This window comes from Gavia stellata, chromosome 4 (assembly GCF_030936135.1).
Source record: "Gavia stellata isolate bGavSte3 chromosome 4, bGavSte3.hap2, whole genome shotgun sequence".
Classification (NCBI taxonomy): Eukaryota; Metazoa; Chordata; class Aves; order Gaviiformes; family Gaviidae; genus Gavia; species Gavia stellata.
Window position 1 is genome coordinate 74,912,929 of NC_082597.1, and position 21,089 is coordinate 74,934,017.

Consider the following 21,089-nt stretch of genomic DNA (forward strand, 5'->3'; position numbering starts at 1 on the left):
ATTACAAACAGTTCCCATGCCTTGGTGGTGGGGCTGCAACTTCTGGATAGCTCTGGGGTACGTTTGCCAGAAGAATAATTTATTCATTGAAAAATACAATTTACTACACTTTGGAAGGTGCAAAAGTGGTTTACAAGTTCTTCTCAAGACCGTAGTAGTTTATTCAATAAAAAATAAGTACATTTTGGCATTTTCTGAATGGTCTGCAATGAGGATAACCGAAAGTCCCGAAGCAAACGTAAGAGAAAAGGTCCAAGTATAAACACAAAAAAGGACGGCAGTCAGGAGATCTCAGGTCAGGAAATGATTTTGTATTGCAGAACGTGATAAGATCCCTCTCTGGGATGTATTGAAGATGCATCTGTAGATAAGTATGGCATGCAGGGTAACAAATGCAAACAGAGCATTTTCTGTTGGCTTGAGTAAAAAATGAAGAATAAGATGAAACATTTTATTCTTTTCTTTTCCAAGGCAAGAAAAATATTTTTCCTGTTAAGGGGTGTTAGGAGCGGCTGCCTCCTCCTGTAGCCCTGGCCTGGACCTTCCTGCCTTGGCTGCTGGAGCAGGGGTCCCATGGTCTCTCCCCAGGCTGAAGGGACGTGACTGCTGCTTTCCCGGTTGCAGGTTCTCACAGTCCCTCATACCCTCATCAATTAGTCTGACTGACCATGTTTGGTTCTCCTCTTTGCCTCCCTTATCATTTGTTGGTCAGATTTGTGTCCCTGTATGTTCTTGTTTATGGATTTCTCCTTTTCTTACTATCCCTTTTTTTTTTAAATTGTTTTTAGGTGTTTTTTTTTTTTAATTTATTGAACAGGTCCTTGAACAGATAGCCTTAAAGACGCAGACAGTCTCCTTCCACATACCCTTACATGTCCTATTTCCCCTCCGAGTTGTCTAGGAACTAAAAAGCAATTCTAAAAAGAAATAAAACCCTGTAGTAACTTTTCATTATATGAACTTCAAAGAAGAAAAAGCTTTCATAAAATTGGTTGTTGAAGTATATGGTGAAGAAGTATATAAGAACCAGATGTATGTATGTTAAGCGAGAGAGGAGGACAGGCAGGGTAGAAAGATTGGTGCAATTGTTCAAACACCAGAAAAAAAGAGGTAGCAGCTGAAAATAGTACATTGGAGTAGAAAGAGGAAATTATATTTTATGCTGACTAAGATAACCGAAGGTCTAGGCAGAAACATCCTAAAGACTAACATGAGGGGAAAGAATGTTAGATGAAGTATGTGCCGGAAATCAGTGCTTCCTCCAAGAATGAAAATCCCTTTTCATACCTCTAAACTCAAAGTTCATGATGAATTGTTTCTTTTGTATTTGCCACTCAAGCTAGCTTCCAGGATCCTCAGTTTCTTCCCTGCCTTCATGAATCCATCCAGATTTAGTACCAAGTGCAGGTGGCATTCATAGGTGCTTAATCCTGTCTTTCAGATTGTGTCTCCTGTCTTTGCCCATTAGATTCTTTCACTGCTTCAGCACAGTAGGAAATTGAAAAATCCTTTGAGGAAAGCATCCTGTGATCTCCAGCACATGGCGAGTGATTTAAAAATGTTGGCAATCTTGTTTTTATCCTCTTCTGCTACTCTGCAAGAAGTCTAATAGATTTCAGCTGCGCTCAGATCCATTGCCCAGAAACAGCCAAATGGGAGGTGGGCACAATGCTTACTAAGAAACTGAGCTGATGATGTGCAAGACATAAGAAAACTCAGCTTAATCTCTGTCTTTCTTGGCTTCTCAAAAATAACAAAAAGAAAAAGCAGTAAAAAGTTACAATTTTTTTCCTTAAAGAGAGTAGTTATACTTAGAAAAATAATGGATTATGATTTCTGTTGATGCTTTTTTGGTAAAAGCCAATAAATCCACTGTGGATTTCTTGTTAGCTAAACCCATCTGATTTTTGTCTTTACATTTTATACCAGTGAGTGCACTTGTCTATAAAAGCAAAGGAATAGTATTCCTTCCCACATTGACCTCCCCAGATGAGTTAGACACATTCAAACGTAAAGATTGAGTTTCTCTATTGTATGCAGCTTTTGGGGAAAAGCTGAATGATTGAAAGCAGTTCTGCCTTTTTCATTTGGATAACATAGCAAATGGCACAAACTGCTTTCGTACTAAGTTTGGTCACTGTCTTTTTGAGGAAGTTTGGTTTAATCAGTTTTTCATGGCAGTTTTCTGCCATCTGGTCTGGAAGGTATTACAGGGAAGAACTGCTATGGAATTAGTTAAATGAGAGCTGTGCCACCCTAATACTTAATTTCTACTCTGTGCCTCCTCTCTTTTTTTTTCTCTAGCAGTGACCCTTTTTTAATTTCTGATTTGAAAGAGTAAATAGTGAAAGCACAGTGATTTTTCAAGGTACATGGAGCACTTCGGTAGGTTAAAGCCGATCCACTGGAATTTTTCATCTCGGTTTCATTGGTTTTCCACAATAGCTGGTTTGTCGGAAGAGGAAATGGAAACCAGCCAAAGCTGTCATTGCACTGAGAGAGAACCAAATGGTACTTCTGAAAGATAAAGCAGGATGGAAAAAATCAAGCTGTCAATATGTGTAGTACAATTTAACATGGCAGAGAATAATGCGGTTCTCATGGAAGAAAAATTTCCCCAGAATGAATTAAAAGTAGACTTTGAATCTACACATTTTATTTCAGTAGCAATGTAAAAATAATAGTAGTTTCAAGTGAGTCTGAGACTAGAGGGAGATGGAAAAATAGATTGAATAGTTTTTATTTACCTATGTAGCCAACTTCTGTCATGTGGGTCACAGGGAGAATTTTCCTAGTGTACTACCTGAAAAACTCATAGCAAAATTATCTCTTCAACTTTAATCAATTTCTTAGCTAAATACTTCACTAACGACAGCCAATAATCTTCCATCAAACACACAAATAGCACTGCAGATGCTTAAAAGTTTTATGCCGCTGAAATATCAGGATTTGTGGAAAGAAAATGAGAAAGTAACTTCTTCCATTATGGTTGTAGTAAGTTATTCTTATGTACTGGATTTCTTGGTAAATTATGGCTTAGCTGTGAATGCTCGAGGCTGATGTTAGAGAAATGTGCATAGGGAACTTTCTAATACAAAATAAATTTTTTAACTTATCCAGGAGCTTTATTTAAAATATTGCTGTATATTTAAAAGTACAAAACTGGTAGCATAACTTTTTAAATTGTGAGTTTGTGAGTTTGAATATTGTGATCCTAGAAATTTATTCTTTATCATCATTGGTTTTCAAACACGACAAAGATTTTTTTTTTTTTAATGAGGCTTCTATGTGGAGGGTATAGGCTGCTAATCTATCACATTTATATCAGAAAACATATCATGCTGTGAAGTTTTGGAATGTTATCATGGAATAAAGTTGAGGGCTTTTTCATGATTCAGGGCAGCAAATCAGAAGGTGGCTATTTGAATCTTCCAGGAACTTTCCCAAAGGAAATTAAATTTGGGAAGATGACAAGCAGGATAGTTTAAGTGGGAGATTGTACGCATATGGAAGTTGAAAGCATGTGAAAGCATATAGCACCATACTCAGCATAAATGTAAAAATAAAGTAAAAAAACTGTTGACAGTGCACAGACTGTGCTGTAAAGGGTATTTATACAATACTCAGCCCTCTCCTGCTAGAGTGGGGAATACATTACTGTGATCCTTCAAAGGGAGGCACTTACTGTCCTTCCTAGGGTCCTTCCTCCCTGACATAACAGCTTGGCACAGCCGGAGTGAGACCAGTGCTCTGCGCTTCCCCAGCCTTTGGTAGCCTTGCCCTGGTTTTTTTCCTGCAGGCAGTATCTGGAGCATAAAGTTTACTCCCAATTTCCGATGTGAACCTGGCAGGAAAGCAAGGCACTGCCCTTGGCAGGCTCAGCTCAGTAAGCCCGCATGTGTGCTGTACCCATGCGTGATCACGAACCTTTTACCAGTGTGGGGACACGCAGCAGCAAGGTGTTCAGTGATTTGCTTTTAATTCCCTTGTAAGACCCCAGACTGACTTGTACGGACATCGCTAAGACCCACATTGGTTGTTCCTGGCTAGCAAAGCTACACAGCCTAAAGACGGGTCTGCTGGCTGCCTCCCTGTGCTGCCCATGATTCCCGGTTGCAGTCCCAGAGACAGCTTGTGACAATGGCAAAATGTGGCTTGTTCCTCATCTCTCTTGCACTACACTGGTGTGCTTCCCTTACTTGATGTGCACTGGAGACATAGCTACACTGGCGAACAGAGAGGGCTCGGGACCAATCCATGGCTCCAATGCTGAGCAGCACAGACTGGCTTACAAGGACATTGATCGAGTCCTGGTAACATATTTGTCTTGGAGAGAACTAGCTGGAGCACCTGGACCAGAGCCAAAGGGTGAGCTAACATCAGTAAGCTATGTGGGCAATCAGCAATCCAGCACTTCTGCTGGCTTTGAGGTCCTTTTTAATTTAACTGGGACAATAAATTTCTCAGCGCTATTACAGCACTGTGTCCCCAGCAGTTATAAGGTATGGCTATACAAAACTGTTGTCCTGAAAACAGGTACTTGCACAAGTTCTTAGTGTTCTCTTGGGTAGGAGAATTTTTAGAACAAGACTTAAACAGTGAAGATGGTATGGCTGCACTCAGTTGCTTGTACATTTTACTTTGTATGTCTCAATTTGTGCAGGTCTGAACCACCCAGTCTTACAAACTGAGACCACCGAGTTTGGAACTGTGTTGGGTGGGGTTTGAGAGCTGGAGCTTGGGTGTCCTGAGCTGGAAAGGAGAAATAGTTTAAAGGAAGTGTTAGGAGAAAACTGATGTCTGCACCTGGGCTGAGCAAGAAGTTTTCTCTCCATGTCACTAGTGTGAACTGTAGGTCTGCTCATAGATTTTGCAGTACAAGAGACAGATGGCTTTTTAAGATAAGTCTGTGAACTTTTTTTATAGCAAATACTGTCATAGTTTAGAGGCAAGAGGACACTGGTGAGTCCCTGATTTCTTCTGCTTTTTTTTTTTTTTTAAACATCTGACAGTTGTAGCATTTGATTCTTTATTACAGGTTTTATGTTAGTTACAGGACATTAGGAAGCATTTCAGGGCTGCTGGAAGCTCCTAAAGAGCCTTCTGAAATCAGCATCTCTTACAGTGCTGACACTGCAGGATTTCCAAGAAGCTCTTTGGTCTGCCTCTTCTCCATTCCTCCTTGGGTTCCCTTCTGGCTTCTCAGCTCTGCCAGAACTTCTGCAGCATGTCCCTGACCCAGCCACCATAAACCCAGGTGATCCCTCCAGTCCTTTGTACCTGCACCTTTGTTCCCCTGTCTGTTGGGGAAATTTGTACATGTTGCTACACACAAATGAGTTGTTCACAAACAATTGAAAATAGATTGTGCTGAAAAAAATACCACTGGTGGGCTATCCCAAGAGGCTGCCGGGTGGTTGGTATACTGTAGCTGAACTAGGTCATGCGTCTCCCTTCTGCGTACCTAGTACTCCAGCACTTGGGACTGCAGAGAATGGCATGGAGAAAAGTAAACCAGAGAACTAGCTGGCACGTATTGGCTGAACTATTTTTGCCGACTGGCTTTCTGAAAGGAAATTCATTAGGCACACTAATATGGCCTCATGCAAATTGTTTATGCTTTTGACTCCATGCTCCTAGGTCCATTTAGCTGGAAATGGAACTGGGTATGGCTGCTGGAACAGAACACACGGGACTTTTCTGCCAGATCATGACGCAGTGTGCTGTCTTAGTTTTTTTTCTCACTTCATGCTCCAGCACAGTTGCTGCCATCCCTCATTTCTCCCGGTACATTAAACATCCAAGGTTCAGAAATGCAAGTGATTATGCTGAATTAATCGCCTCCATAGCCTTGTGCATCCAGATAATATAATTGTCTTTAGTTGTATGTTCACAGTGTGCTTCTTGAATAATGCAGTGTACTGGTGGTTTCTGAAACTTTAAATATCTGGCATACGATATCATAAAGACTGACCTATATACTCATTTGGTGAAAGTTAGTGTAAATCCATTGATATTAGGGGAATTGTGTCAGTTTAAAGCATCAAGACAGGACCTTAATGATCCTATTTCTACTTCATTTCAAGGTATATTCAAAATAGAGGAAGCTTTTAAAATGCGACATTCCTTAGGTTGTTCATTTTAACACAAAATATGCAAATGTGGGGAGAGGTAGAAGAAATGGTCTGATTTTTATAACAAGCAGGACCAGTCTGAAGAGGACTTGGTATTACAAGCAAAGTGCTAGATTTGCTGGAGCACGTAAGGTTCCTGACTCTAGCTTGGTAAAGCAAAGCAGCACTGTGCCCTGTGGGGAAGGGAAATTTTGGCCTTGAGGCAAATTCAGATAAAAAAATGTTTCTTGTTAAAAGGTGTATTTGTTTTCCAAATCATTATCTGGATAAAACCTCTGGATAAAAACCTCAGCAATAGCTCCCAAGTGTTGCACATCACCATGCAAACTATTCTGGCCCCTGTCTGTAAAACGAGAGACTGAATTTCACCACTTGTACAGTTTGATTAGCTGCTTTGGGAATATGTGTACTGAGCTGCTAGGGATGTAAAGGTCTATCAGCCAAAGCAACTGATCACTGAATGATCCTCCTGGCATTTGGAAACCTTCTGGGAGTGCAACTACTTCCTCAAGGCGGAGTTTATGGCCACGGCTGTTTTTTGTCCCATGTGATTCATGGCCAACCTCAGGTTCTTCAGAGCTGCTGACAGACTTGATATTTACAGCTACCTTCAAACTTACAGTTTGGCCTTATCTGAAAAATACCTTGGCCTTATCAAATGGATGCCCTTAAGGTATTCTGTTTTCCTGAGCTGTGCTGTAGACCCCAGACCATACCTTCCTCCTCACTCCAAAACACCCTTTAGCCTGGTTGTTAGGTCCAAATCTAAAGTTTTTTCAGGTGATGTGTTACTGCAGCTTCCAGGAGACAGGGCACTAATGATAGCTTTTGTTCCTGTTTCATTATTCAGTAACACTTTAAAACAATGGCTTAATCTGTGTTCATATCTTTGGTGTTTATTGTAACCGCATAAAGCATGTGGAAGTTATTTAGTATTAATGTGATTGTCAGAAGTCCTTTGATAGAATTTCTACTGTAATTCAGTATTAATTACTCTGAACATTTAAAGAAAAGGAGCTTATTTTTTGTGCTGCCTGAATCTGAAAGAAATCTTGATTCTGTAGGAGATGGCAACTTCCTTTCCTTAATCATTTGAATGTGAACATCTGTAAAAGCTGATGTTTTTTGGGTTTTGGAGAGAAAAGGTAGCTCAAAGGAATCCAAAGCCAGGAGTTTATAGATCGACCATAGTTCCACATACAGCACTGGTTGGTAAGGTGCTTACCGTCTCCTCCACAAGCCATGTGCTACCAGTGGGTGACCTGTTTTGGCACCTTCATGAAGGGAATTGATGCAAAGACCTGAGTCAAATAAAAAGAAATGAAGCTAGGGCTGGGTGTATTTTTGTTGCTGACTAAAACTTCCAGATAATATAGTTTAAGTTGTCCCCAAGCAATTTACAAAACCAGGCTGAGTAGTTTCAGCTGAACAACATAGAGCTTGGTGCCATATTTTATGAGAGGTGAGTAGTCACCTCAGTCACTGAAGCTGTGGTAGGCCCAAGTTCAGTTCCCTTGTCTGTGTGAGGTGACTTAAACCTCTACCTCTCATCTAGTAGGAGACAGTCCTAACCATCAGCAAAGGGGCACGCTGGGCTGGTGCCGTCAACGTCATCTGCTGATATTGTTCCAGTTTGTGTGACTAAACAGGGAGGGCCTGAAGGCTGGGTGACTCCATCAACAGTTTAGATGGTCACCCTCTTCTTGTCTTCCTTTCTGATTTAATGAGTATTATATGTCCAGTAAAATTAGCTTTAACAAGAGGGATTGAAAGACCCTTCTTCACTCATTGCTGATATCTGAGATTGCATTGCCCAGGTGAATATCCTGCCAATGTTGTCTTCTGGAGTCAAGCTCCATCCAGTTCTGACAATTCGTTGTTATTGATTGTTCCCTGAGATAGGGAGCCAAAAAGAGAAAGGTTTTCTTGCCTGGTATTTCAGAATGTGAGAAGGTGGGACCACATCTGAGTTACGGTGTATTATATAAAACAAGAGGCACCTCTAGATGTGTGACATGGGAAGAACACCAACTACAGTTACAAAGCTGCTCCTACATAATATCGTGTCAATGCCATTGACCCTTCTCTGGCATTTGGAAACTAAAAGAAATCGGGAACTGAATGTTTTGCTCCACTTTCCTCAGCCAGTGCATAGAGGGCTGTAAAGTACTCAGTGACATGCACTGCCTTTCAAAAGTATTACTTTGTCCTAGCAAATAGCATTTATTTCCTGGTACCTTAAAAGAAAAAAAGTTTGTTTTTTACTTCTTTTACACTGTACCTCCTTTGAATGAAGTTAATGAGGGGGGAAAAAAAGGTGAAGGAACTCTAGCATTTTCACAGGTATCAAAACAGTTGAAGAGATTAATGAAAGCTCCAGCATGTTTCAGCTATCAGTACTTGGATTTTTTTTTTTTTTTTTTTTTGGAGCGTTTGTTAGCTATAGCAATTTAAATTGAGTACAGGCTGTACCAACATTTGAGGAGAAACCTTGGTAGTTTAATCATATTGAAAAGAAGTTTAAGTGGCATTCTCAGCATTAAATACCATACATCTTGGAAAATATGTCTGGATGATATACTCAAAATAGCGGACTCTCCTAAGGGTACCATACTGGAAGCACAGTGCTAGGAGCATCTATCAAGCCATAAGGAGAGGTAAAAGGAGGTTGACATCACTAAAGGGCGAGGAAAAGGGTGATTAATGGAAACAGAGAAACATCCTACCAAAAGCTGAAGTTGTTTCCAAGGGAAATGGGATTTATTATAAGCTCTGGCTGATTAAATATTTTATCTATGTGACAGGCCAAAAAAGTTTCTAAAAAATTAGGGGAATGAAAACCTAATGCTATGTCCTCCTTCCAGCAACAGCACAAGCCAAAAAAGAGCAAAACCTACCCACCCCCCACATGCCAGGTGTCTATGGTCAATTGATGACCAGGTATAAAAGAAGTGCTCAGAGGAGACACAGGGACACTGTATGAATTATTTGCATCTGTGTTCACTGTGGAAGAAACTGAGGACATTCCCTGTGCCCATGGGGAGACTCAGCAGCCTGAAACTGAGGTAATTATTAGAGAATTTATGGTATAGATACAGGATGGATGTGAACGTATTGGCAGGACTGGACTCACCCGTGAGTGCTGAAGAACAGTAGTGTGTAGTTTCTCACTTAAAACTGCCTTGGCACTTGAAGACTGGAAGGTATTAAAAATGGGATCAGTGTTTAATAATAGTCCAAATTAAAAATAGTTCAAGTAGATCTCTAAGCCTGACATCTCTACCAACTGAATTTGTAGAGGCTATATTAGAAGATAATGTTAGTGAACACCTGCGTAAATATACGTGCTCTTGTGAAGACTCAGCACTGTTGAGTCCAAGGGAAATTTTACTTTGTAAAACTTTTGGAGTTCTTTGAATAGATGCATGTGGATAACGGTAATCTATATCCAGTAGATAAAGTCTATTTGAATTTTTAAAAGGCTTTTGACAAAGGGATCAAGGCAATCATGATGAAAGAGAGAAGGTATTGGTGAAATAATTGGTTAGAAGGATGCGGAGAATAAGAGATTAGGCAAATATTTGGAAGTAAGATTCACTGAGGTTACTGCATTGACAAACTACACCAATATCAGGAAATCGTCTGAGCTGAAAATAGTTGGATGTGCAGTTTAAAATACACTGGTCATGTTTTTACTCTTCCCTAGGTGCCTGTGTATGAGTTGCAGAGTGAAGGGTGGGCTCTTTCAAAGATTTAGTGTGCAGCAAATCAACACATCTCAAACACTGTTGGAAGCCTTGAGAAGCATCTACTAACGCTTCTAGGCATAATTGAACAGCACCAGAATTGCTGAGAAATATTGCTGTAATTGATATTAGATGAAAGTAAAGTTTTTTCCTTCAGAAGGCACATCTTGAAAGCTCACTGAAGGTAGTGACTTCAAGGTCTACAGCTGCAGTCCTCAGGCTGGCTTGAATTCTCCTGGCTCATTTCCAGGGATTTTGCTAATGGCATGAGCTCTTGTGCCAAGAACTGGAAGGGACTTCTTTGTCTGGTGAACTGCTGTTTGTTTCTCTCTTTTTCTATCTTTTTAGCCTCATGTTTGGCTTCTGCTAATCTAACTGCTCCGGAGCAATATATCACTTCTTCTGCTTACACTCAGGTGCCAACTAGTTCATTGCTCAATTGCAATGCTCATTGACCTAGGGATGCAAAACAGGTGAGGTGGCCCAGAGGAAGTGGCTAATAGAGGAAATACAGAGATCTTCTTTTGCCTATTTTAGAGTTGTGTGAATTGATTTCATGCCATTTAAAATATTGTAGATTCACCACATATTCCTGTGGGCTTTGAATAACTGTTTTCATTATCAAACTTTTGGTTGGCAGTGCTGTTTAATAGGGATCTGTGCTCCAGCTGCAGGCCATGTGGCATGATCTCAGAGACCACCAGTGATATATGTACTATAGTTTAAAAAAGGTGCTCATATACATAAAAAAAAAAGCTTATCCTAGTTACAGTTGTTGCCATAATCCCTGTCGAAGCATCTACTGTTTTAAATAATTTAACTTCAGTCTACACTTTTTGTAGTACGGAGCATCTTTAAAAAGAAAACACATTCAGTCCAAACATTGCTATTTTCTCTCTCTATCCAGTTCTCTTTGGAAAGAGCTTGAAGAGGTTGAAGAGAGGATATAGTTAAATGTCACCTTCACTGACATAGGCAAATTATTAATATGCGAAGGATGTCATGATGTTAAATAGAAAACTCAGAAGACTTAGCAAAAGTGTTCTCAGCTATGAATAGGTCTTTCATGGCTGTAATCATGTGGTATGTTTTATATTTCTGTTACAAAGCATATAAGGCCAGCATGAACAGAGAGGAAAGCATAATGTTATTAGCTTTGTGTTTGCTGCAGTGCTATTGTGGGCAGTGATCTACAGAGACCTGTGTCTGGTCTGTAGTTGGGTAAAAGACCTAAATGTGCAGGAGATACTGCACTGTTCTGTTCCTGTCCGGTTGCTGTCCCAAAGACACAGCAGACTGTCTTAGGGAACCCGTGTTAATCAAAAGTAAATGTCCTGAAGACTATATCTGGGCTTTGTTGCAGTTCTTTTCCCCGTTAAAACCTGAGAAAATGTGTGATCTGGTTACGTTTTTTCTCACAGGCTGACTCTGGCATACAGTCCAGTGAAATTAAATGCTAAAGATATCAAGCTTAGTTCTGTACCTTTTTTTTCTAGCTGATTTCATTGGTTCTCTATTTTCTCATCCTCCAGACTTTCAGCTGTAAGAGCTGTGAAGTATTCAGAAGGTTTAGAAATACTAGGCAGCAATTTCATTTTGACAATCCAAGTAGTTTACAGCTATGCTCTTCTGGCTATCCTTTTATATTATTTCCACTGTGTGTGACTTTAGCAGCCACAATCTTCAAAGAGTCAAACTAAGATGAACAGCTCATCTTTTGAAAGCTAAGATTCAAGCTGTCAGATAACAGAAAGGATTGATGTTTAGCTCTGCTGGTTTTGGAAAGAGTAGCTATTAAAAGCACATTCTAATTTGAGTTGGCAGAATAAGGATCACACACAGTCCCAAAATACCAGTGAACACTGATTTTAATGTTTCATTGCTTTGGTGTATAGGGTAGCTCTGTGTTCCATTGAAAAACAGAGAGTCAGCTTTCCCTTGGCACTATATTTAGTATTCCCAGGGCAGCAGTGTAAGAGCATTAATGGGCAGAGGCTTAAAAAAAAATCCCTAATTAATACTGAATTCAGTTAGAAGGAGAGCCTGCCTCTTCATGGGGTTTAGAGCCTACCTCTGCAATATCTAACTGGACTTTTCTGAGTGCACCGAATTATTCTGAAGGTCATGTGCTAAGGACAGTGTGTCACTAAGAAACAGGCTGGTGGAGAAAGATGTAGTCTGCAGTCACGGTGAAAGAGTGTGTTTGTTTCCTTGCTTTTGGGTCTTTGCAGCTGATGGTGGGAGTGACCAGAATCCCTGACCTGGAAAAAGCCATTGGAAAGGTGTATAAAAATGAGAATCAGGCTCATCTGTTTGTCTTTAATCTTTGGGACCAGAGATGAGAGGAAAGCACAGGTTCTTCGAGGTTGGAAGCCTCCACCCGTAATAAAGAGGAGGCAGTGCGGGGTCTCAGCAGGCTGTGCCTAAGGGATGAGCTGAAGTGAGTTTTGGAGACAGTCATACCCTGAGAGGAGCAAATGTCTCTGCTGGGAGTCTGAGTGGAAGATTTGCTGTCTTTGGGTCCATAAGGGGCAGTCAGGTGGGAAGAGAGGAGAGAAAAGGGAAAGGAAAAGATGGGAATAGCATCACCCTGTCCAAGCCACGAGCTCTCGACTGGGTGACCGTGGTTCCTGTGGAGGGGCCCGCAGTGCGAACAGGGGACAATCCCTCGTGCTGAAACTGTTGGGCATGAGATTAGACAAAGCACTGGGATCTACCACAGGAGTAAAAGCCTCCTGCATTGATGGACAATGTTTGGCATCTGTAATTTTATTGGTTTAATGATCAGCCTTTATGATTGCCCATGTTACTTCGTACCTTTTCTAATCACTCTGAAGTGCATTGCAGGCATGAATTTTTTTTTGCCTGAGGCTCCGAGCATACTTCCAGTGAGATCAGAGTGAGTTTTGCCATTGACTTTAATGGGATTATAATTGAATCTTAAGTTAGGTAGCTATCCTTAGGCTAAGTAAACAGTGGCTTGTGTAGTTGGGGAAGTGGGATAAAACAAGAAAGGGGGTCAATTTACAGTACTTTAAGTGCTCGTTTCTGGCTCCCTGTGAGGACCGGTAGAATAGTCTACCTTGCACCTAATAATTGCCAAAAGCGGCTATGTGGAGAATGAGCGCATGGAAACTAGTGTGCTGTTAATTCAAACACGGTCTGTGTTTTAGTAAGATTGGCTACACAAGCCCCAAAGGGGCAGATAATCAAGAAGTGCATGATATGGATGAGAGCACAGGGCATTAAGGAGGGTATTGCTATTTGAAAGCATAAAAGCAATCTGAGAAATAAGCGCAGGAAAACTCCTCTGTCACTGCAGTGGAGGTTCAGATGTGTGCTTGCAAGCTGACTTGTAGTGACCCCAGCTGTAAGCATATTCCAACAGCTGCAGCAAATTGCTAAATCATTCTTGGCTAATGCTGACATCAAATTATCTAAATAGTTTTTGTAAGGTTTTGTCAATTTGCCATAGGGACAAATATGTAAGTCTTTATATGCCTTCTGCTCTATTCCCTTGAGCTCTGTTTGTCTTAATTTTAAAATAATACACTATTTCTTTGGCATCCGAGCTGTTCCCCTCATTACTCAATTTCCTCCCCCCACCCCCCCCCCATAAGTCAACTTGCAATTAATCCAGAATGCTGAACTTGTGACTTTGCAGATGCCAACACAGTAAGTGACTGGGGTATCATCACAAGCATGAGATAGTGACTCTTCGGGGAGATCAAAAAGAAACCAAGATGCGAGAAAATGCTGCCATTATTATCTGCAAGTGGGTTAGCTCAATGTCACTGCAGCAAATTCTTTGTGGTTACTGGAAATCATCTCTTAGTACCAGAGAGCAGTCTTGTCCCCGAATATCTGCTAAAGAACATCAAGGAGAACATTAAAAACAGATTAAAAACAAAAACCAAAACACTTAATGCTCTTAAGTCTTTGATTGGCAGTTTTCTCTTGGATGCGTGGTTCTCTCTGGAAAAGTAGAGCACAGCGTTTGAGGGAACTCTACAGCTGGTATCAAGGAAATTATTTCTCTGATATCTGTGCAGCTGTGCCTACTCGTGCCTGTTGAAAGTTGTACTTTTTAAGTTGATCTGTCATACGGACCTGACAGCAAAAATGTGTTGCTGATGATTTTACTGGCTCACTCTCCATTAATGAGTGCGGTGGAAGTAAAGCGCCTGGGCTGAATGTGCCGTGATCTGGTTTCACCAGTGTTCACAGTCATCGGCAACTCTCCGGGCTGCCATCAAGCTGCTGGGGTGCATTACTGCAAATTGCTGAGCAGCTTTCATAGTCTTCAGGTGCTGCTCAGGGCTCAGGAGATTCCAGCTCCAGTTTTATCTAAATGCTGGCAACCCGCCATGCATTTGTGTGAGCTTGACTGCAGAAGGTCAGAGGATGACCCTGAAAGCCGTTCAGCTGTTTCTTGCTCAGAGCTGAGCTGGAGAGATAATGTCACCCGAGATGCACTCTTGCATGAGGGGCTGGATCATTTGATGGGTTTCTTTTGAAGCCCCGTGAGTGGGGAGAAGCTGCACAGCTTCTGGGCTGTGCCACTGAGAGTACTGAGGGTTCAAAGCATGTCAGGTAGAGGCAAGCTCTAACTAGGAACCAGAGGCTCCTCATTCAAAGAAGGCCGGGCAAGGATTGGCACGAGGGAAGGCGTTTCTGCCCATCTGGATGCAAGGACTGCACCAGGCTGGTGGCGTCCATGCCAGGACAAGCAGGGAGGAATCATATTGTCATGCTCACACGTGCACTACAGAGCCGGTCAGCTGCAGAGGAAAAGCCCTCCTGGTCTCTCTGTCAGGCATGGAGTAGCCTTCTCGCTGTCTGCTGGGATGGATGCGGTATGGTACCCCCAAAGCCACCGCTGGAATGGGGCTGCCTGCAGGACTCCTTGTCTGGATTGGGAGCTAAAGGAAAATACACTTGAGCTTCCAGTACCATTTCTAGAAACTTGTTGATGCACAGCACTTGTCCCCAGATTTCTCAGCCTCTAGCCAGCCTGTGAAATGTCAGAAAGCTAGACAGGGCTCCTATTTTTAAAAATGAGGAACAGAAAATTTAACTTGCTTCTAATATTTCCCCTCATGAGGAGCGCAAGATGGGCAGCAGCTTTTTGGCTGTGTTAGACCATCAGACCAGCCGTAATCAGCATGTTTTATGCTTCTACATGGGCTCCTGGCCACCTGTATAATGTCCATCTGTTGAACTGGGTGTGATGCCTACTGACACGGCAATCCAGATCATTTGAATGAGGCACGGGTTTCCAGGAGGTGATGATGTTCCTGAAGGACAGTTTGCAGTAGCATGACAAATGCTGTCCCTTCTGCGTGAAGTCCCTCCCATGCACCGCTCTCATGGCAGTGCCGTTCACGTCTCATTACTTTAAGGCATTTGGAGGGATTTATCTAGAAGACACGTAAACATGTTGTGGCAATGATAGCAAATGAATATTCAGAGACAGTCCCTGGCCCCCTGTGACTATATCTGAGCAATTTTAATGTATTCATCTTAGAGCTGTGCAGTGCTTTTCTGTGAATAGTAAATTTCCTGAAAAATGCAGTTTTAGAATAACCACATCTATTTGCCATCTGAACTGAAATTTGTTAACTAGCTGTAAGTGGGAAAGGACATGGTGAAACCGGCTTCCAAGAGTGACAGAGGACCTGTTTCTGCCTTCCTCAGCCAAGGTGCAGGGACCCCATCACATCAAGCTGTGTGCTCAAGTTCCCCTTACTGCAAAAAGAAGTTTGAACCTGCACCTCCCACCTCCCAGTGGATGTCCCAAGTTATGGGGAGGGGGATTGTCCAAAAGCCTGCTGCTGGTCTTATTCTACCTTTTATAAGCAATTAGGGTTATTAGAACTGGGTTTGGATACTGAGGCTCTGAGTGCCTAGGTGAATATTGAAAGTATTAAGCTAGGGATTTTTTTATTTTTTACCCTCAGTGACTGTGTCCTGATGGAAATGGAACAAGTTTGATAGGATAGACCCAACTCCTCTATCTGATAATCTGACAGGTTGTCTTGCTGCTCCTTAGAAAGAGAGGATGGTAAAGCCTGTTTTAGTGAACACTTAGTTAAAGGTCTGATAGTAATGGAGTGAGAAGGCCCATGCGAGAAAGTACAGCCAGACAATGAATTTCTGCCAGAGCACCTTGGTCTTGGTTGACCTTTTATATTCAGCTGTGTCTTGGCTATTTCTACAGAAAAGAATGCCAAATGCAATAAGTTATGAAATTATTTTATTGTTTTGTTTTGTATGTTCAGGTTGAATTGATTTCTTGCTTGGAAGACAGTGGCTTTGTCTACATTAGCAAATAGTACCATGCAATAGGAGCAGATCTGCAGAGCAAAACAGTAATGAACACCCAGGCAGATTTCAGGGGGTTTGCTTCAAAACAAGCTTTATTCTAATCCCACTTGAAGGAAATTTTGAAAGAAACTTGTAGCAAATCAGGAGGCCAAATATGGCATGTTGAAAATGCCGACAAAACCTTTCAACTTGTTAGGAATATTTCAAGTTTTCTGCCAAAACAAAGACTCCAACAAACCTGGCACATGTTCATGAGACATTTCAATGCTGTTGAAGCTGTATTTTTTGTTGGCAATTGTTACGGCTGAAATTTCGTCTGGTGCTTCTTGAGGTCATCTGGCATCCTACTTAAATCTGTGTATCTTGCTGCGTGTGTGATTCTTGCTGTTGTTTCAAAGAGGTCTATACACAAAATTGATCTCTTCATAACCCTTTAAAAAAGGTCGTCTTATACCTATCTCTGCCTGCACCAAAGAAAGGAAAAAAACCCAGTGCTGCTGTCTCAAGTTTTTTGTTCTGACTCCTGTGCTGCGTGACTATGAAATCAGTCATGACACATTGGCCTTAGCTGCAGGAACCTGAGAGAGAGGAGGCAGCACAAAGGGCAAGATGGGCACTTGGAGATGAGAAAAAATTAGGGATCACATGCGGGAGAGCAACCCAGCTGCAATGAAAGGAGTGCGTTTGAGGCTTGTGCAGAAGTGGCTTTTAACGTAGTAAACTTTGCCTGCATGCTGAAGTCTGTACATACTGTCACGTGGTAAAGGTGGGGAGGACTTACTGGTGCTCTGAATATTACATGACTCTGGAAAGAAAGCAGATTATCAAGAGTAAATTGTAGTGACTTTCTCATGCAAAGGTACCCTCCAATGCAGTCGACACCCCAGAACAGCAAGTGTTCCTGTTACTTAGCAAGTTTGTGGTTTAGGTATTGGATTTTACCCGTGGATCTGGCTGACCTCCATGAGGGTTACATCCAATGATACATATTAGTGATACTTTAATATTTTACTGAAATGTGATTTGTTTAGTGTCAGACGTCAGGACGGGTGAAACATCAGTCCAAGTTTTGGTGTGTGTGAATGGCCTAGGTTTTCCTGCCAGATGTCTCCTTCCTCTTGGCATATCCAGAAGCATATGGCAAGGAAAGGTTATAATCTTGACAGGATACTTGTTTTGGAGTAGTATATAAATCTAACATCAGGGATAAAATAAACATCAGCAAATAGCCATTGGCAATTTAAGAAATTGTAACTTGATGTTGTCTTTATATCAAGAGATGAGAAGACTATCGTATTAGAGAAAGAACCTGTACGTATAGATTGCCCTCCTCATAGTTGCCAACTAGTCTTTCCTTTAACTTGCGTGCTACAAATACCAGCCGTTTTTAATCCTGCTCAGTATGTGAATCATGCCATCTTAAACACCAACTCTGAATATTGTTTGGTGCCTCTTGCTGAATTTTTGTGGTGCCGCTTATCCTTGACAAGTCATTGATTTCTGTTTTGTTGTTGGTAACAAAGTACGTTCTTTGAGATTCTTGTACCAGAACGAGAATTAGCTATTATGGTAGCACAACCTAAATCACTATATAGGTGTAACAAAACCAATTCTTACAAGTTTTGTAAGTCCAAAGTTTCTATTTAAATCTTTCTTGGTATTGCTTGTTCAGCACATTACTTGGATTCTTTTTTAGTATGCCTTTAAGAAACAAGAACAACATGGACTTTAAAATTTCTTTTAAGGATTTCTGTGCCTGAAAAAAGTAAGTTGGGTTTCGGACAAAAAGAAAAATGTCACTAAAAATGATTGATTTTCAGGAAAACTGTCAGTGTTCATTCAGGGTTTTTTGAAAAGACAAAATCATAAACATTTTGGTTTCTGGAGTTAGCAGGATACCAGATCATTTTCAGCTGTCTATTCAGGTTTATGTTTTTAGAAGAGAGGCAGTATCAGACAGTCAGAAGTTTGTCTGGACTTTCTCTGGGCTCAAGAAAGGTCTGCAGGTAATTGTAAATATGTGTGTGAAGAGCAGCTTTTAGCTGGGTTTTGAAATGACTGGGAAAACCAACTGGTTTTTCTCTGTTGTTTTACAGGTTCCAGAATCTGCTGTGGTCTCGAAAAGCATTTGTGGACAGCGTGAAGGTGTATAACCACAGCTACATCTACATGCCAGCCTTCTCGATGAAGACGGGGACAGGACCTTCCCTACGCGTCTATTACACCCTGGAGGACTTCGGCGCCAAGCAGGCGGTCCTTTTCGCCAACCCAAATTTCCTGCGTGACATTGGCAAGTTCTGGAAGAGCAAAGGTATCCATGCCAAACGCCTTTCCACAGGACTTTTCCTAGTCAGTGCCGCCCTTGGTCTGTGTGAAGAAGTAACGATTTATGGCTTCTGGCCTTTCTCGGTGGACCTGCACGGGAAGTTTATTAGCCATCATTACTATGACAATGTCTTGCCCGATTCTGGATTCCACGCCATGCCAGAGGAATTTCTACAGCTCTGGTTTCTTCATAAAAATGGTGTACTGAGAATGCAGCTAGAACCATGTGAGGACCCTTTAATCCAGTCTTCTGCCTGAGGATCGTAGGAGTTGGTTTGGGAGATCCAATAGTTTTTAATTTCCATGCTCTCCAACAGAGACTTCTGTTTTCTGTTGATTCTTTTTAAAGGGAAAATAATCATGGATCTGCATGGACCATAAAAATGCTACTTGAAGGCCAAATGGAATACGTCCTTAATGTATAGTGCTTTATGGAACTGGGGTGGGGGAAAGTGAATCTCTCCATCGAGTCCATTCAGCAGCATTGTGAAAATAATGTCAGAAGCAGCACAGCTGAACTTTCCGGGGGGGTGTTTTTAAATGACTGATGTAAAAAGGGCATTAAGGCTCAGAGAGACACAAGGCCACCCACAAGCTTTTGCTGACAGTGCCAAATATGACTGTCTGTTCAAAAATCCATTTCATTCCAGATTGGCACCTCGTACAACTTTCCTTTTTCCTTTTTTTTTCCTTTCCACCGTGTGTGGGGTGTGTGTGTAGGAGAGCATGTGTGTGTTGTTGACTTTCTTTGTTTTGTTCCTTTCTCTTTTTTTTTCCTTCTTTTTCTTTTACTTTTTTTTTCCCCCCCCAATGAAAGGAAAAGGAAAGGCTTAAAAGCCCCAGGAGCTGAGTACCATCAACTCCTTCAAAGACTCTTGGGAGAGTGAAGGGTGCTAAGAATCTGGTTAGAAGAATGTCCTAGGAATGCCTCGCTACTGAGTATGGGTAGACCTACTTGCTGTAGGTTTTATCAGAATAGTTTAGGTCATTGCACTTATAGCTATGCTAATGCTATGCTATGGGCAAGAGCTGGTTAAGAGAAATTGGTCTGAAAATAAAACTTGTGTTATAAAACCAGTAGTGAAGAGCAGCCTGGTTTCAGTTGACCTGCTGCAAGATTTCCACAGTGACTTTTGTAGCAGGGATGGTTCCTGACCTGTTTTGCTGTCCAGCCTTGGGGATTAATTCTGTATTCATTTGGACTCCAGATGTTCATTGACTCTCAAGGGGATTTGAGGTGTTCAGTGGAATGCAGAATGGGGTTCTTCATTTGCTTATAGCAGAAAAACCGCAGAAATGAATGTAAGTGTCATTTAAAATGAGTTGAAGCTTCGAAAATCCTTTCTCTTTGTGTGATTAGCTTGGATTGTAACGTTAGCCTTAAAGACTTGTACTTTTCTCACAAGATTGTCTCTGGTTAAAGATAGTCTGAAAAATAAAACAGCCTTTGAGAGCACTGAAAAACTGCATAGCCTGCAAGAAAAAAAGTAAAAAAGGAAAACGGCATGCCCTTATGTAAGGCAGCCTCTTTCCTTGCAGTGGGTGAATTATGTCAGTGCGTGCATTGCATGCGCGCTGCTCCGGCCAGCGCAGCGCCTGAAGGACTGTTTTATTTTGAGTTATTACTTGGGCAGCAGATGGTCCTATCGCCATGTAAATGAGAAATCTTTTTGTTTGTTTGCTTTGCTTTAGCACTGTAGGACAAGAAGAGAATACCAGCTCAGTAATTTCAGCTGCAAGACGTTATCACCATTAACTTTGAAATCCAGACCAGTGTTCTCTTTCTTATCCTTCCATCATTAGTAGCTGAAATTCTAGTCAAAGTGTTGAAACAAAAAAATGTCATCAGGTTTCCACAACAATTTCCTGTGCTACCTGTTTTAGTTCCAAAATGCTAGTATTTTGGGGGATGTGTCCTATCATATGTTGATAATGTCTCTCTTTGTAGACTACCAGCTGCAAGTTATATAGATATAATTAAAAAAAAAAAAAGCAAAATCCATGGCTCTTCTTTAAATATGAATAATTCAAGGATCTATGTAGGACACTGGAAAAAAAAAATCATGTTTTGCTTTTTAAACCTATGTTTCATAATAAAATCTTCTTTCTAAATATGGATATTCCAAGCATAAAGTGGGCACTGTTCCATAGGATTACAGGGCAGTGCTAAATTGTAACATGGAGATTTGGATTAAATAGTGTTCTAGAGATTGTTCTGATAAAATCTGAATGTGCTTCTATAACCCATTTTATCTTTATTCATATTTTTGTTAAAAGTACAGTCAACACACTGATGGAACGTCACTTGATAATTCATTCCCTTTCATTATGTTTGTTTTGTGTATGATGTGGGTACTCAGTGAGGAAGGATTTGAAAGGAAAATATTTTCTTTACTGCTTGTTATGGCAGAATTTTGCTGAGCTGCCTTTCTTGGAGAAGAAGAGGTGCCTGTGTGGCTTTTATTGTACGCGTCAAGTTTTGCAGTTTTTAGTGCTTTAAAGGTGATGCTATCTGTGAGAACAAGAGTTGAAATATGGTGTGCTAAAATGGCACTTC

General features: G+C 41.2%; 1 protein-coding gene across 1 annotated transcript in view; it reads left to right on the forward strand.

The window, feature by feature from the left end:
- ST8SIA1 (ST8 alpha-N-acetyl-neuraminide alpha-2,8-sialyltransferase 1) overlaps nucleotides 1-18,830 on the forward strand; it is a 125,928-nt gene extending 107,098 nt beyond the window's left edge. The window contains exon 5 of the mRNA XM_059816983.1: nucleotides 18,304-18,830. Within this exon, the coding sequence (XP_059672966.1) occupies nucleotides 18,304-18,790 (487 nt within the window). The 3' untranslated portion in view covers nucleotides 18,791-18,830. The remainder of the gene's footprint in view (nucleotides 1-18,303) is intronic.
- The last annotated feature ends 2,259 nt before the right edge of the window (nucleotides 18,831-21,089 follow it).